The sequence below is a fragment of the Silurus aristotelis genome (genome assembly GCF_946808225.1).
Source record: "Silurus aristotelis genome assembly, chromosome: 23".
Lineage (NCBI taxonomy): Eukaryota > Metazoa > Chordata > Actinopteri > Siluriformes > Siluridae > Silurus > Silurus aristotelis.
Window position 1 is genome coordinate 2,773,370 of NC_139596.1, and position 14,446 is coordinate 2,787,815.

At 37.0% G+C, this 14,446-nt stretch overlaps 2 protein-coding genes across 5 annotated transcripts in view; one reads left to right on the plus strand and one right to left on the minus strand.

Moving 5' to 3' along the window:
- The window catches only part of pxmp2 (peroxisomal membrane protein 2), a 109,038-nt gene that overhangs the window by 39,984 nt on the left and 54,608 nt on the right, over positions 1 to 14,446 (plus strand). The gene's annotated exons all lie outside the window — the stretch shown is intronic.
- tbx3b (T-box transcription factor 3b) lies at positions 866 to 10,728 on the minus strand. Of its 4 annotated transcripts, none has more exons than XM_083526397.1 (8): positions 10,710 to 10,728; positions 7,574 to 7,842; positions 4,666 to 4,933; positions 3,103 to 3,249; positions 2,515 to 2,591; positions 2,320 to 2,438; positions 1,343 to 1,770; positions 867 to 1,197 (listed from the first exon to the last, which is right to left on the minus strand). In XM_083526397.1, the coding sequence occupies exons 2-8, from the start codon at positions 7,834 to 7,836 to the stop codon at positions 970 to 972; spliced, it is 1,530 nt and encodes a 509-aa protein (XP_083382523.1). In that variant the 5' UTR covers positions 7,837 to 7,842; positions 10,710 to 10,728; the 3' UTR covers positions 867 to 969. The 4 variants fall into 4 exon arrangements, with proteins under 4 accessions (XP_083382524.1, XP_083382523.1, XP_083382522.1 ...); XM_083526396.1 differs by lacking the exon at positions 10,710 to 10,728 and adding an exon at positions 8,122 to 8,144; XM_083526398.1 differs by lacking the exon at positions 10,710 to 10,728 and having other exon boundaries at positions 866 to 1,197; positions 4,666 to 4,900; positions 7,574 to 8,139.

Genomic DNA, 14,446 nt, shown 5'->3' on the forward strand with positions numbered 1-14,446 from the left:
TAAACACACATCATTTACTTGAATTCCTAAATTCTGTAAAGCTGCTTTGAGACAGTGTCCGTTGTGAAAAGCACAATAGAAATAAGTTGAACTTGAATGTCTAAAAATGACAAAAACAAATCTGCGATCTAAAAAAAAAAGACAGCAAACATAATAGAAAACGTTAGCAGACTGCCTCACGCCCAGTCGAACATGGAGGTGGCATAATAATGACATAACATTGTGGCAAAAGAAAAAAAACGCTAATAAAAATATTGTGCACTTTTTATCGTTTAGTAGTTTCGTCTGTTAGCTACCTGTCAAACCCTTTTCTCACATAATGCACACACAGATGCACACATATATACAAAGCCATACTCTTTATTTGCCAACAAATACATTTCATATATATCTCTCACTTTCTCGTATAATATATATATTAGTCATGCACACGTCTTCAGTCTGGCAGGTAATAAATAGCTGAAATCTTCACTATGTTACACCATTTATTTTATTTAAATTTATTATAGCTAAATTACATTTAGAGTGAGAAGAAGGTCAGGGTAAGGCAAGCCGGCCCAAATCAAACTGATAATGATGAACAATTTTGGGGGGTTTTCTTGTATTTTTATAGATGTCCAATATTCTATTTTCTTAAAAAAAAAAAACAACAACAACAACACAAATGCAGAAACGAGGGGTGTACAAACTTTTGAAGGGATCTTGGGTGAATTTAAATGTATTTTAAAGTTGATTAAGCAAAAGAAAAGTCTTGTGACAAAAACGATAATAGGAACATTACAGCCAAATGTTAAGGCTTTGGTGCAGAGGGCGCACTCTCATGAAAATGAATAAATATTAAATGAATATCAGTGGCTTGTCTTACCCTGTTTTCCCCCCCGTCCCCCCCTTCCCCACCCCAGTATTTAAATTCCGTTATTTTCCATTTAGTAACAGATGTGATTGTTTTGTGCCTCAGTGTAACGTCTTTCAGGTGGACGGGGGTGTGGGTGAGCTCTGGCCCCTGCTGACTTTGCCCTCATTCTCGGCTTGGGCTGAAGCGTGGCGTTTGGGATGCAGCAGGTGTGTGTGTGTGGCGTGTGGAAGAGGGTATGGTACGCAGCCAGGCCGGTGGCTTACAGCCGGAGCTAGCATTCGCTGAGTCCACGGAGCCGCCAGCATGCAGTTATATGGGTAGCAGTGAGAGATGATCAGGGCCTGGATGGAAAAAAACAATAGACAAAAGTTTGTAGACACAGGACCATAAGATTCCCATTTCCTGTTATTATGACATATATAGCATACATAAATACAATTTATTTCCATAAATCAAACTCATTAACCTTCTCGGATAAAATCGTACCTGCGAGGCAGTTTCAGGCTGCTGAAGACACCGTGAGAAATTTCCCAGAATGCCCTGGTGGGTGGCGTAGCTGCAGCCCCTGATCCTTTCACCAGCACACGGCGCTCCGGCCGCCCAGAAGTTTACACAGTTCTGGTTTGGCAGAAAGCGTGACGCTCTCCTCACGCCGGCCAGAAGCTGCTGTCCAGAGCAGCAGCGGTGAAGGAAACACTCATTCAGGCTCCGTGTGAAGACTTCAGCATGAAGAGGGACGGCGTTCGGGTCCAACACGCGCTTCTCGACGCTCCGTCCTCGGCTTTCTGTGTCGCTGCTTCTGATCGGCTGCGTGTCTTTCAGATCGTAGCTGATGGTGTCTCTGGGCTCCAGTTTGGTCTGATGGGCTGAGTTCTCCACATCTGCATCACTCTGACTGTCACTCTCACAAACATCTGCGCAGGAAATCACACAATCAATCAATCAATCAATCAATATCTATCTATCTATCTATCTATCTATCTATCTATCTATCTATCTATCTATCTATCTATCTATCTATCTATCTTAGTTTTTGACGTATGTTTATCCATTTTGTCGATATTTTACTTTTTTTTTTATTTGACAGTTATTTGTTCATTCATTAATTTTTTTTACTTATTTATTTATTTATTTATACTTTTTTCTACTTTTCTTTCTTTCTTTCTTTCTTTCTTTCTTTCTTTCTTTCTTTCTTTCTTTCTTTCTTTCTTTCTTTAATAGTGTCCTTATCATCACTTGCTGCATGTATTTGCTCTTTTATTTATTGATTCATTGATGTTTCCCATTTGTTTGTTTTTTAAATTTTTTATTATTATTATTTATTGTTATTATCTCACAGTAATAAAGAATAAAATCCCAAAAACCATGTAACGGTTCCATAATTCTACTGTAATAGTATTAATAGTAACAATACTACTACTACTTATTATTATTATTATTATTATTTTTATAACAAAAGCAACCTTTCAGTGTGGACGTTGCGACAGTGGGAACTTGGCGATGTCCAGGCGAATTGTCTGAGGATCCATCATCTTTTTTTCGCGCCATCTTTCTGGCCTTGAACTGCAGCATTACAGGTTTTCTAATGAAAGAAAAATCCATATTTCATTCAGTGTATTTATTCATGCTTTCATTTAGCTTCATTTCAAATCTCTGACCTTTTCTCCCTCCTCCCGTTCCCTGTGTCCCGGAATCCCTTTGCGAACGGATTGTTATCGATTTTCAGCTGCGTTATCTGTTCCGACACAAAACACACGACGGGTTGTGAAACATCAGCCCGAGGCCTCGGGTTCGGTGCAAGTCCACGTGTCGGCCGTGTCATGTTACAAACATGTCATAAAGATGATAAATAAGTTGTAGAAATGCATCAAAACGACTGTGATCATGTGACCATGAAGTGAATGATGCTGGGATTTCATTTACATTGGTGGCAAAAAAAATTTAATTAATTAATTAATTAATTAATTTAAAAAAAAAATAATAAAGCACTAAAAAGCCAATGAATGACATAATTCTGTATAAGTACATGAAAATAGATATATATTATATAATATTTTATAATATCTATTATATAATAGATATATCCATAAAATATTATACTACATATAATTTGCTCAGTTGTTCAATAATGATAACAATAATAATAATAACTATTATTATTGTTATCATTAAGGAGCTCATGTGAACTCCACATGGTGATGGGACGTGATCGGAGTGAATATGTCAAATCGGTGTGTGAGAGGAACCTTGTCGTTCTGGTAAGCCGTCACGGCGATGAACTCAGTCTCAGGAAACACAAAGGTCCTAAACCTACTGTAGGGAAGTTTGAGCAGATCGTCGGCCCTGGCCACGTGCAGCCGCGGCTGGTATTTATGCATGGAGTTCAAAATGGTCTGGAACGAGACGAAATAAACTCTGCATTTCTGATTGAACATAAAACGCTTAGAGAAGTTTCTAAAAAAGTATATTAAATATAACAAATAAATATAGGTAGAACCAAGGAAAGGTCAAAGTATGGGAAATGCTGGACTGACTTGTGGTACAAAATGTCTTTGTTACACAATGTCTAAATACACATATACATTTGTCTAAAGGATTACTATAAGGTTTAAGAAATTTCTCACACAGAAACAGTCCTTTCTCAGATTTTTCCTGTTTTTTTTTTTTTTTTTTTTATAAAAAAAGAACGTCTTGTCTTGTTATTTTGAAGATACACGACTTTATGATATGATGTTATAAAAATTTATTCATTCCCGCATGCAAACAAACGATAAAACTAGAATATTTCATCTCCCCCAAAACCAAACACTAAATAACTATACACATTTCAGTCAAATATTCAAATTAGTATTAGAAAGGACTCAGTACTTTGTCGGGTTTCTCCTCACATTCAGCTCATCGAGGTACATAAATAAACATCAGTATGTAGTTGAAAAAATGATTACTTTACATTTTACACCATTCAGCTGTGTATTGAATTATACAAGGTAAAATTTTGATTGCATTTTTATGAATTGACGTTATTTGTAATCGATCTAAATCATACAACGTACAATTATGTTTTTACCGCCTTTCAAACTAGTTTAAATAAGAAATTAAAGTTTATTACTTTATTGATTTTCACAAAAAAAGTTTGTTTCCATCCGTCCAGGATGATAAATAAAGAAATAAATGAGAATAAGTTTGAAAGTCGTTAGAAAAGCAGAGTGGACATGGAATGCATTAGATTATATTTTATTTTATTATTAAATTAAATTTTATTTTATTTTTATACTATTTTGGATGAGATACATGGCCAATTTCATCCTAACTAACATCTGATTCGTTGTATATCAGCTGGAGGGACATTTTAATGCATTTGTGTTTGAAAAAAAAATCATTTTTCAGAAAAAATTATACAAATTTGATTACAAAAAAGGCTTTACCGAATATAAAAGGTATTACGTTGGTGGCAGGTGGCTCTAACTGAACCTCAGAAAAAAACTGCAGCCAAAATAAACATGAAGCGGAATAAACTTCAGACATAACAAAGTGCCAAGTGGCTTAAAATATAAGAGGCAGATTTGAAATACAAATAATTCTTTCTAAACGACAAGATAAACATCAAAGTAGCTAGACATAACATAATGGCAGGAAGGACACTGTAATATTCGATATAGAAAATATATTGTATAAATAGTAATTTCAGTCATCTTCTATTTTTCTTCACTTTATTTGATTCTAATTGAAATGTAGTAGATTCACTTTTCGGAAATAAAATAGGAAACTCAGTGGAAACCCTGAACCCACTCGATCTTCTCATTACTCACAAATCCATGTTTGTCCGAGACGTTGTTGGTCAGTTTCAGCTTGTGAAACGTAACCACTCGGGACATCCAGTGCTCCCCGGAGGCCGGGCTGTCTGGGTGGACATACATGTGCTTGGGCATGTCCGGGTCGGCTTTCCCTGCCACCGTCCAGCTCGAGTGGTGGAACTTGTACCTGCAGCTATCCGACGACACCATATCCATCAGCAGCACGTAGCTCGCTCTCCGGTCCAAACTGCTGCACCGGACACGCAACGGGGGAAACATCCGCCTCATGAATGGCAAGAAAAAACACATCAGGGTCAGTTCGGCCGAGCTGGTCCAATACGGCACCTCTTTAATCCAGACCGACCCTAACTTGTGTGGACATGTATGATACGAGACCTGCATTACTCCGAGAGCTGGCAGGAATTGGTTCTGTTTCTGATTTTATTTCAATTCTATTTAGTTTTATATTATTTATCAAAGACATAAACCTTTCACGATTCAGTGAAATGCTACGACTCTTCCAGATGCAGGAGTAGAATAAAAAAAGAATAAAAAAATGATTTCAAAAAAATTTGAATAAACAATGAAAGGATATACAATATAATTTAAAGTGAGTTACAATATAATAATTATATTATATATATATATATATATATATATATATATATATATATATATATATATATATATATATATAAAATTAAATAATTGCAGTGAACTAAAAATGTGAAATTGAATTTACAAAAAAAAAATTTGAAATGGGATTATGCAAAAGAAAGAAAGAAAGAAAGAAAGAAAGAAAGAAAGAAAGAAAGAAAGAAAGAAAGAAAGAAAGAAAGAAAGAAAGAAAGAAAGAAAGAAAGAAAGAAAGAAAGAAAGAATTTTGGGTGTTATTTTACACCTAAATGAAGGTGACAATAAATAAAAAAAAAGATAGATAGATAGATAGATAGATAGATAGATAGATAGATAGATAGATAGATAGATAGATAGATAGATAGATAGATAGATAGATAGATAGATAGATAGATAGATAGATAGATAACGTAAGAAATTCTGCTACATTTTGAAATTTTCGCTTTTAATTGCTAGCTAAATTTCCTCATCTCCTCAGTGTTACTGGCATATTGCAGCTTTAATACACTTCATATATTTTAATACACTTCATTAATACACTTCATATTGAATTTAAGTCTATTTGAGTTATTCGAACTAAACAGCCGTGTGTTTTAAATTCACATTTAGCCTTGATCAGACACGCAACATAATATAGCGACCTGGAGCTTAAATTTGATACTTCGTTTCTGTATTACTTTATTTAATTTATGTACGTATTTTCTTTAGTGTTGTGTTACACTGCATAATGGTGTTTAGACCGTACAGATGATATACTGCAAGGACAGCGTTCAAAAAAAGTATTAAAGGTAAACGGGACAGTGAACAAAGGTGTAAATTCGACTTGAATATTAAGTAATTTTCAGAAAGTATCATAAGATTTTCAGCTTCAATTTATTTAAAATAAAAATATTGCAGCATATTAATCTAAAAGGCGTGTTAATAAGTTCGAGATTCTGTATTGCAAAATGTAATCGTTTACAATATATATATATATATATATATATATACTAGTGCTGTCAATCAATTTAAATATTTTGCACGATCTTAATGGCAATTAATTAATCGCAATTAATCGCAATTAATCGCAACTCAAACGCACAAATTTATCTGTTCTATATGTACTTTTCAAGTATTCAACATAAAGCAAAAAGATAAAATAATTCTTGTAAAAGGTTTTAAAATAATTACGGTGTTTTAAATGACGTAAATCATCAGGACACCAAACGGAACTTTTGCTGTTTCCACATGGACGGTTTTAATTGCCGGATTTTGCTTAATTTGAGACTTGGTGCATCAGTTAAACAAATGTTTAGTGATTAAAAAAAAATTTTTATATATCAAAGTTTTATATATATGTATATGTATGTTGCGTAGAAGGTTTTAATTTAAACATTAAAATTTTTATTTATATTTTTTTATAAAAATGGTCAAACACAAATGCGCCCTGCATCTATCGCGCGTTAATAAAATCGGTGCCGTTAAAATGAATTGGGGTTCACGCGTTCATTTATATATATATTTCTGTGTAATAATTGTTGCATGTGCAATAACTTATATATACGTATATCCGTATGATTATAGTCTGACTTTTTAATGTCTGACACATTTTGTACAGTTATACAATAACATTGGAGATTCATTGATTGTGCAGCATCTATACTTAACATCTAACTTAATATGTATATATTTTTTCATTTCCTAGAATTTATTTTCATTTTATTATACTGTGAACAACTGCAACCTTCCAATTTACATTAGCTATAAGAGATGTTTTATATTGTATCTTAAATTTCTTTCATTTTTCTTTTTTTTTTAGCTTCTCCATAACAGTGCACACAAACACACAACATATTGTATAATGATAAACCCATTTTTTCAATTCCTGCAACTTACACACAACCCAAAAGGATCTGACGTGTCCGAGACGTGATTTTCTTGTCACTTTGAACGTGAGTGTTGTATTAACCTCAAGGTTACGATGTAGGACCTTTTCTATATTTTCTCATTTCAACTGTTAAAAGTTACAACTGACTTACTTTCTTCTTCTAACCCTAACCCATCATTCCTGAGATTTTTTTCTCTGACTTGAAGCTTTAGACGGAAAGTAAAATTTATTTTGTTGTTGTTTTTTTGTTGTTGTTTTTTATATAAGGAGCATTTTTTGAAGAATTTAAAACATCATCCTAATGCTTGATTTAAACATCAACCAAATTCTTACAAAGCACACGACTTGTGTTTATCTACAAATCCCACACTCTTTGCGCCCGTTTTCCTGCATCTCGAACTTGTTTCTTTGCTTGTTTACCTTCCCGACTTGGTGATGACCATTTCGGTGCCGATCTGGTGGAACTGCCTCCACAGCTCCATGCCCTCCAGGTGCACCACCGGCTCTTCGTCTTCTTCATCCTCCTCATCCTCCTCTTCCCCTACTTGCTGCAGGTGACGATGATGAATAGATGATGATGATGAAGGTGAAGGGCCTGAGATGATGATGCTTCTCCCGGTGATCTGCTCCATCAAAGGCCTCCCACACCCCAGCAGAGGGTAAAATGGTGCATGGTACGCCATATTCACCTGAATATTCCAAAAGAAATCACTTTTTTTTTTTTTTTTTTATAATAACAAGTGAAAATTATGAGTCTCTGCACATGGAGATGTTCTTTCAGGGTCCAGGATGTGTCCTAAATCTTCTAATCTTCATTTTAAAGCTCCTAACCCCACTTTACTGATTTACTAGATTTGACAGAGATAGAGAGAAAGAGAGAAAGAGAGAGAAAGAGAGAAAGAGAGAGCGAGATGAAGAATAAAAAAAAGACTAGATGGAGGGAGTGTTGGGGAAAGGAGCAGGGTCACCTCTTCTCTTCATCCCAGTCCTGCTGGAGTTTAAACTGGACTAAGAGACTGCACTTTTCTGATTAACTCGCCCTTGGGGGACGCGCACGGACCAATCGCGTTAGAACAGGGCGTGGCTTCGCGAACATTCACGCCCATGGGCGCAAAAAATAAAAAATAAATAAATAAACATAATACTATAAAATATAAATAATAATACAAAAACGCATGGCGAACGTAATTACGTCATCGGTGGCGTTTATACTTTATACTTTATGCATAAACTTGTAAAAATGATGCACTAATTCCGTATCAAATACTGCCACAAGTATCACGTGATCAGTAGTAGTAGTAGTAGTAGTAGTAGTAGTAGTAGTATTTACATACAGTAGTATAGATAGATAGATAGATAGATAGATAGATAGATAGATAGATAGATAGATAGATAGATAGATAGATAGATAGATAGATTAGATAGTACACAAGGAATATGCATATATAAATATTATAATATAATATATAATTAGATTATAGCAGGATATGTGCATGTGTCTGTATACATTACACTATTTGAAAACACGTATTGATCACGTGATTCTTTTCCGGCGTGCGCGTTTGTGCGTGCGTGCGTGCGTGCGCGCGCGTGTGTGTGTGTGTGTGTGTGTGTGTGTGTCTATACTAAATATATACTAATAATAATATTTAATAACATATTAGTTCTAATTTAATTCAACAAATACCACATATTCTTTTAAATCAAATAAGTAATTACATGAACATGTTCTGATGCACGGCTTTATGATTCAAATGTAAAATTGTGCTTGTTCTGGATTATTATTTCCCTACACACAGAATATGAGTTAATGTACATCCCCATAAGCTCAACGAGGTACAGTAGGAAGTGTTCGACTGATATACGGCATGTCTGTTACATAAACAACTACTGCTCCGACTGATTGGTCATTTAGTGAAATAAGCCTGGGTTTCTCCTCCTCCACTTGACTCCCCCACAGCACTAATTCATCTCCATTCCTTCGGCTACAAGACACCAGCGATGCAGACCGAGCGTCTGTAAAACACGCCTCGCAGAGAGAGAACTCCAACTGCACATATCACAGACTTCAAAAATCAAGAAGAGGGTGTGTAAATTTTCAAAGAGGTATTGTATACTATGAATGAACAATTTGAAGAGTAATATTAATATTGTTTGGATTGAGATCTTGGGAAGCATAAGGGCACAAGGTGGTCAACACCACAAAGTTCTGTCCATGCGAATGCCAGGATTCTCAACTGATTACTCGAAACAACTACAATGGGAACATGGGCACTATGGAGCAATAAGTCTTAAAAAACAATACAAAACACCGGAGAAAGAAAACTACCATTAGCATTAGATTATAAGTCTTACACAGTCAGTGTACACACTTTCATCACATATAACAGCTTATTAGGAAGCTGGGGTCAGAGCGCAGGGCCAGCCGTGATACAACGCCCCTCTGGAGCATAGCGGATTAAGGGCCTTGCTCAAGGGCCCAAGAGAGGCGGTTTGGTAAAACTGGGGCTTAAACTCAATTTCCAATGTTTATTTACCCAGAGTTTTAAACACTGAGCCCTCCAAGGGTGGAAGGCTTTGCTCAAGGGCCTAACAGTAGCACGATGAGGGCTTGAACCACCAACCTTCCAATCAGTAACCCAGTGACTTGACCACTGAACTCCCCAAGGGTGGAAGGCCTTGCTCAAGAGCCTAACAGTAGCACCATGGGGCTTGATCCTCACCAGATCTTCTATTTAGTAACTCAAAGCCATAACTACTGAGGAAGGCCATGCTTAAGGTCCCAACAGTACCAGCATTGGTCTTGTACCTCTGACCTTCCGATCAGTAACCAAGAGCCCTAATTTTTGAGCTACCAATGCCTAGGTTGCCTTGGTCTGATTAATCAAATTTTTTTACTTCATGTGGACAGCCACATGAAGTATAACAGGTGCCAAGATGCACCATGTGAAGAAGGCGAGCTGGTGGAGGCATTGTGATGGGCAATGGCCTGCTGGGAAACTATGGGTCCTGGAAATTTGCATGGATGCAATGTTGAGTGTAAAAAATATATATATTCATTGTGATTTCCTTGCCATGCTGCAAAAGCAGTTGAGAAGAAATGACATCAAGGTTAAGGTGTGGACGTGGCCTCCAAAATTCAAACAAGTCCATAGTTGCTGACATCTAGGTACCTGATACCACAGCATACCTTCAAAGGACTTGTTGGTTCTAGGCCAACATGCGTGTCCTGAAAAGGAAGTTTAAAGAAAATGTTGATTACGGTTGGATTTACAATACATTAAGCGTGTGTTATAGAATGATTGTTATATATATCGGTGTTAAAATCAAGCAACCGGACAACCCAGGTTCCTCGTAGTGCATATTTTACAAACTTTGCAACACAATTGTCTACAATATTTTGAAAATGCATTGAAGCTCGTGAGTAAAGAAGGTCAGGGGAAGGGATTTCGGAAATAGAACAGCACTCTTAATGAAGGTCGAAAGTGCTTGTGGGGTTTTATTTTCGGAGCTTAAATGCCACTTAAAAAAATATTTCCGCTTCCTGTTTACTTACTGCTTCTTGCTCCGGCTCCACCCCGTCCACACCTACAGTTGGCGACCCTAAACACGTCTCCTAGTGTCTCTACGTAGCCCACTTATTCTCAGTCTGCGTCTCTTCTCCACGTTACTTCGTCGTTTTTGCGTTTTGCTAGCCTGATTTTATTTCTCCCCTCTGTCACAGGAATTAAAATACCTCTGGTCTGTTCCCGGCACTTAGAAACCCTACGATAGTTTTGGGGATTGAATTCTCTGGCATTTAATAAAACAGGCCTGAGATCAGCAGCAGTAAGTGGCTGAACGACGGTGCCAAGAACCGTTTTTATTTCACGAGGGCAGGGGTCGTACCATTCTGGGCTCTTAATTGGGATTAGGTGACATATTGAGTTACAGCGTTTTTATTACAATAGGGTCTGGCGTTGGTTCGAGAGTGCAAAAAAAGCCTCACAGCACAATCTATTGCTCCGTGGTTTACTGTATTCCATGGACATTTTCCGCACATCCACCCACATTAGTGATATCTATTCGGTTCGATTGTGTTCGTTTTATCCTCGCCAACTTCCTTCATCGTCTAAAAAGCTCTCAATTGTGGGAAACGTCAACCATTTTAGATATCCTCTACATTTCAATGGGGTTAACATTTAATCTCCTAAGGATTTGTCCTTCGAATTGTCTATTTTCGGATCTTCTTCAGTCCTTCATCTTTACCTCACTTCCTACACACAAACCTACTCTATGAAACTGTATTGTATTTCTCTTTCAAAATTGTAGGACATGTGAAATGCCTAGCTTGGAATTCCAATTCATTCAAAGTGCATTCAAGGCCTCTAATGCTGTCGAACATGAGAAAAGGCGGTGAGGTGGTGGGATTGGAACAGTGCCAGACTCTGGATTAATTCAGGATTCCTTTAAAGAGCTACGTTTAACTTTTTTTTCCCCTTGCAGTTAAATAGGCCCTTGGGAACAATTAAATTTTTTTTTTATTTCTATTGAACAAGATTCTCATGTCTGACTAGCAGGACACTCCAAACCATGTGTTCTTATGATAAAAACTGGATTTTTCGTCCAGTCCTGCGATGTTTCAGTAGGCCATACTTCGTTTCCAGAAGCGTGACCTAGGCAGAAAAGCATTTCAGCCATTTCACACCCAGACTTTTGTAACAGCTTTATGTCACTCAGCAGCTCTCTGGGCTACCACTAAAATTGAGAGAAATGCACCCGCTTTAAATACACATACCCACCCAGGCTTGGGGGGGTCAGCTGTGCCAAACCCCAACAGTCCGCTAATAACAAGCCGATCTTTTTCTGGTATGTGGGTGAGGGAAAACCCTGGCTGCTTTTCGTATCACTTCAAAAGGAACGGAATGAAATTAGACCCAGCCAGAGGGGTGGGGGAACGGGCTGCCGGATTGTCATTCTGATCTCAGTGACATCATCACCAAGGTGGTAAATGCCCTCTGCTAACTGAAGTGTATTGAGGACTGGGAGTAGAGATTAGACACTTAGTTTTATTGTATTCAGAGTATGCTATTATAGTGGGGCCCAAACCTTTTCTTATAAAGTTGAACGAGGGGCCGTGAGCCGAAAGGAAATATCGAATGAACGTGTTAATGTTCTCGTCGATATACTTTGAAAAAGCCTTGGAAGAAGTCTCTCTATAATTCAATTCAGTGTTTTAGGTACAAAATGAGAAATGCGCATTGGTGTCTAGATTAGACAGTGTTGAAATTATAATATCAATAAAGCAATCAATATGTAGATTAGACAGCGCTGGGAGAACAGAATGAGAAACACTTTAGTCTCTAGATTAGAATGTGATTAACAGGGATTACATGTGTTTTTGCCTCTGAGAGATTAGAATTTTTTTTTTTATTACTAATATTATGAACACAATTATATAACCAAGAGATCATAGTATTAAAGAAACACCATTTTATTTTATATTAGATAGTGTTAAAAGGATAAAATTAGACCCAATCCTTCAACTTCAGATTAGATTTTGGATTAGATTTCACTATATTGGTGCTGCGAGGCTATACTATAGTATATTATTAGTACAAAATTGTGGTGCCTAGATTAGACTTTGTCAAGACTCTAATATCGTGAGAATAGCAGAATTCAACTGTTAGATTAGACTGTGCTACAATTAATACATATTCGTTACTGAAAGCAAGAGTGTAACTAGATCAGACTCTAATGAGATGAGCTATTTTTTCTTATTTTTATAAACGATATGCTAGTATATGTGTCGAATGCTAGATTTCTGTAGATAGACACAGCAAAGGTAATCAGATCACTGGATCACTGGTTGTGGTGAATAAAGCTAAAGCCGGTGAGAATGCAGCAGGAGAAGCAGCTGGAGAGACACGGTGGAATGAGGCTTTAGTCGTGCAAGTTATCTCTCAGACACCTCGGTGTGTACCTAGAGGGAGTGTGATGAATAGTTGGCCACTAGCAGGCCTGTGCGAGCCGCCGTGTTTGGACTGAGTAGGTGAGAAGAATGCAGTTAAACAGAGGAGGTGAGGGAGGGAGAGATAGATGGAGATCAAAGCATTTTGGACGTTCTACTTTCTTGACAGCTTTTACACACATTTTTCCACCGTCCGTTCATTTCAAGTCTTTGCTAACACTCTTAACGGGGAAAAGGGAAACTAAACTGTTCCATTCCTCGTCTCTGATGTGGCACCTTAATACCCTGTGGTGTGATTTTTGCACTTTTACAATCCTTCACTATTTGAAAACATGTTGCAAATCATGAAATGAAAAACACAACAAAGGAGACCCAGAACTGTTGAGCAGCTAGAATCCTGTTGTCCCAGACACAACTTGTCTCCTCAGTTCCCATATGTATTCAGATAGAAAAACGTGATCCTACACATGGCCCTGTCCCAACTTTTTTGAGACCTGCTGCAGCCATCAAATTCAAAATGACCATATTTTTTTCTGTAAAATGGTATATATTCTCAATTAAAACATTAGATTTTTTTTATTTTATTTTTAATTTTTTTGTGAATAGAATATAGAATTATGAGATTTGCAAATCGGTTTTGGAATCAGGGTTTTGATTCCACAATTGTACAGGACTTGCCTTTGACTGTGTTAGCATGAAATTTTCTCTTCACTTTAACTAGGAGATCCAAACCTGTTCCAGCAATACATTGCCCCTTTGCACAAAACCCGCTTGAAGATATGCTTCACATTGGATGGATGTGGAAGATCTTGAATGGCCTACTGAAAAGCTGACTGCACCTCAGGCCTCCTCAGTACCTGATTTGAGACTAAATGAGCTCAGATCTCCACAAACACCCTCCAAAATCGAGTAGAACATCGAAGAGTGGAGATTATTCTTAGAGTAAATAGCAAAACTTTTGACCATATATTGCAAGGCGAAAGGAATCTTCTCTCAGCTTCGTTTTTTTTTTTTATATATATAATTTGAGTCAGAGTGATGAACAAAACCGCCATCTGGCCTTCATGACAATCCCATTCGCTGAAGTAGAAAACAGCTTTCTCCGAATTTGATCAGAAAACCAATTTAGAGTTTAGAGTTATTCAGATCGGATAATGCCGTGTCCTTCCGAATTTTTTCTTTCTTTTGTTGTGTGTATTTTCGATTTGAAGAAATCCCATTAACTGGATATCAGTATTGTTGTATTAACACACGGTCACCTGAAGTGTTCCTGAAGCACGATTCGGGGCCTCTCCCGAGGGCTCCTTCATCCCACGCCGAATATAATTACCAAGCAACAAACA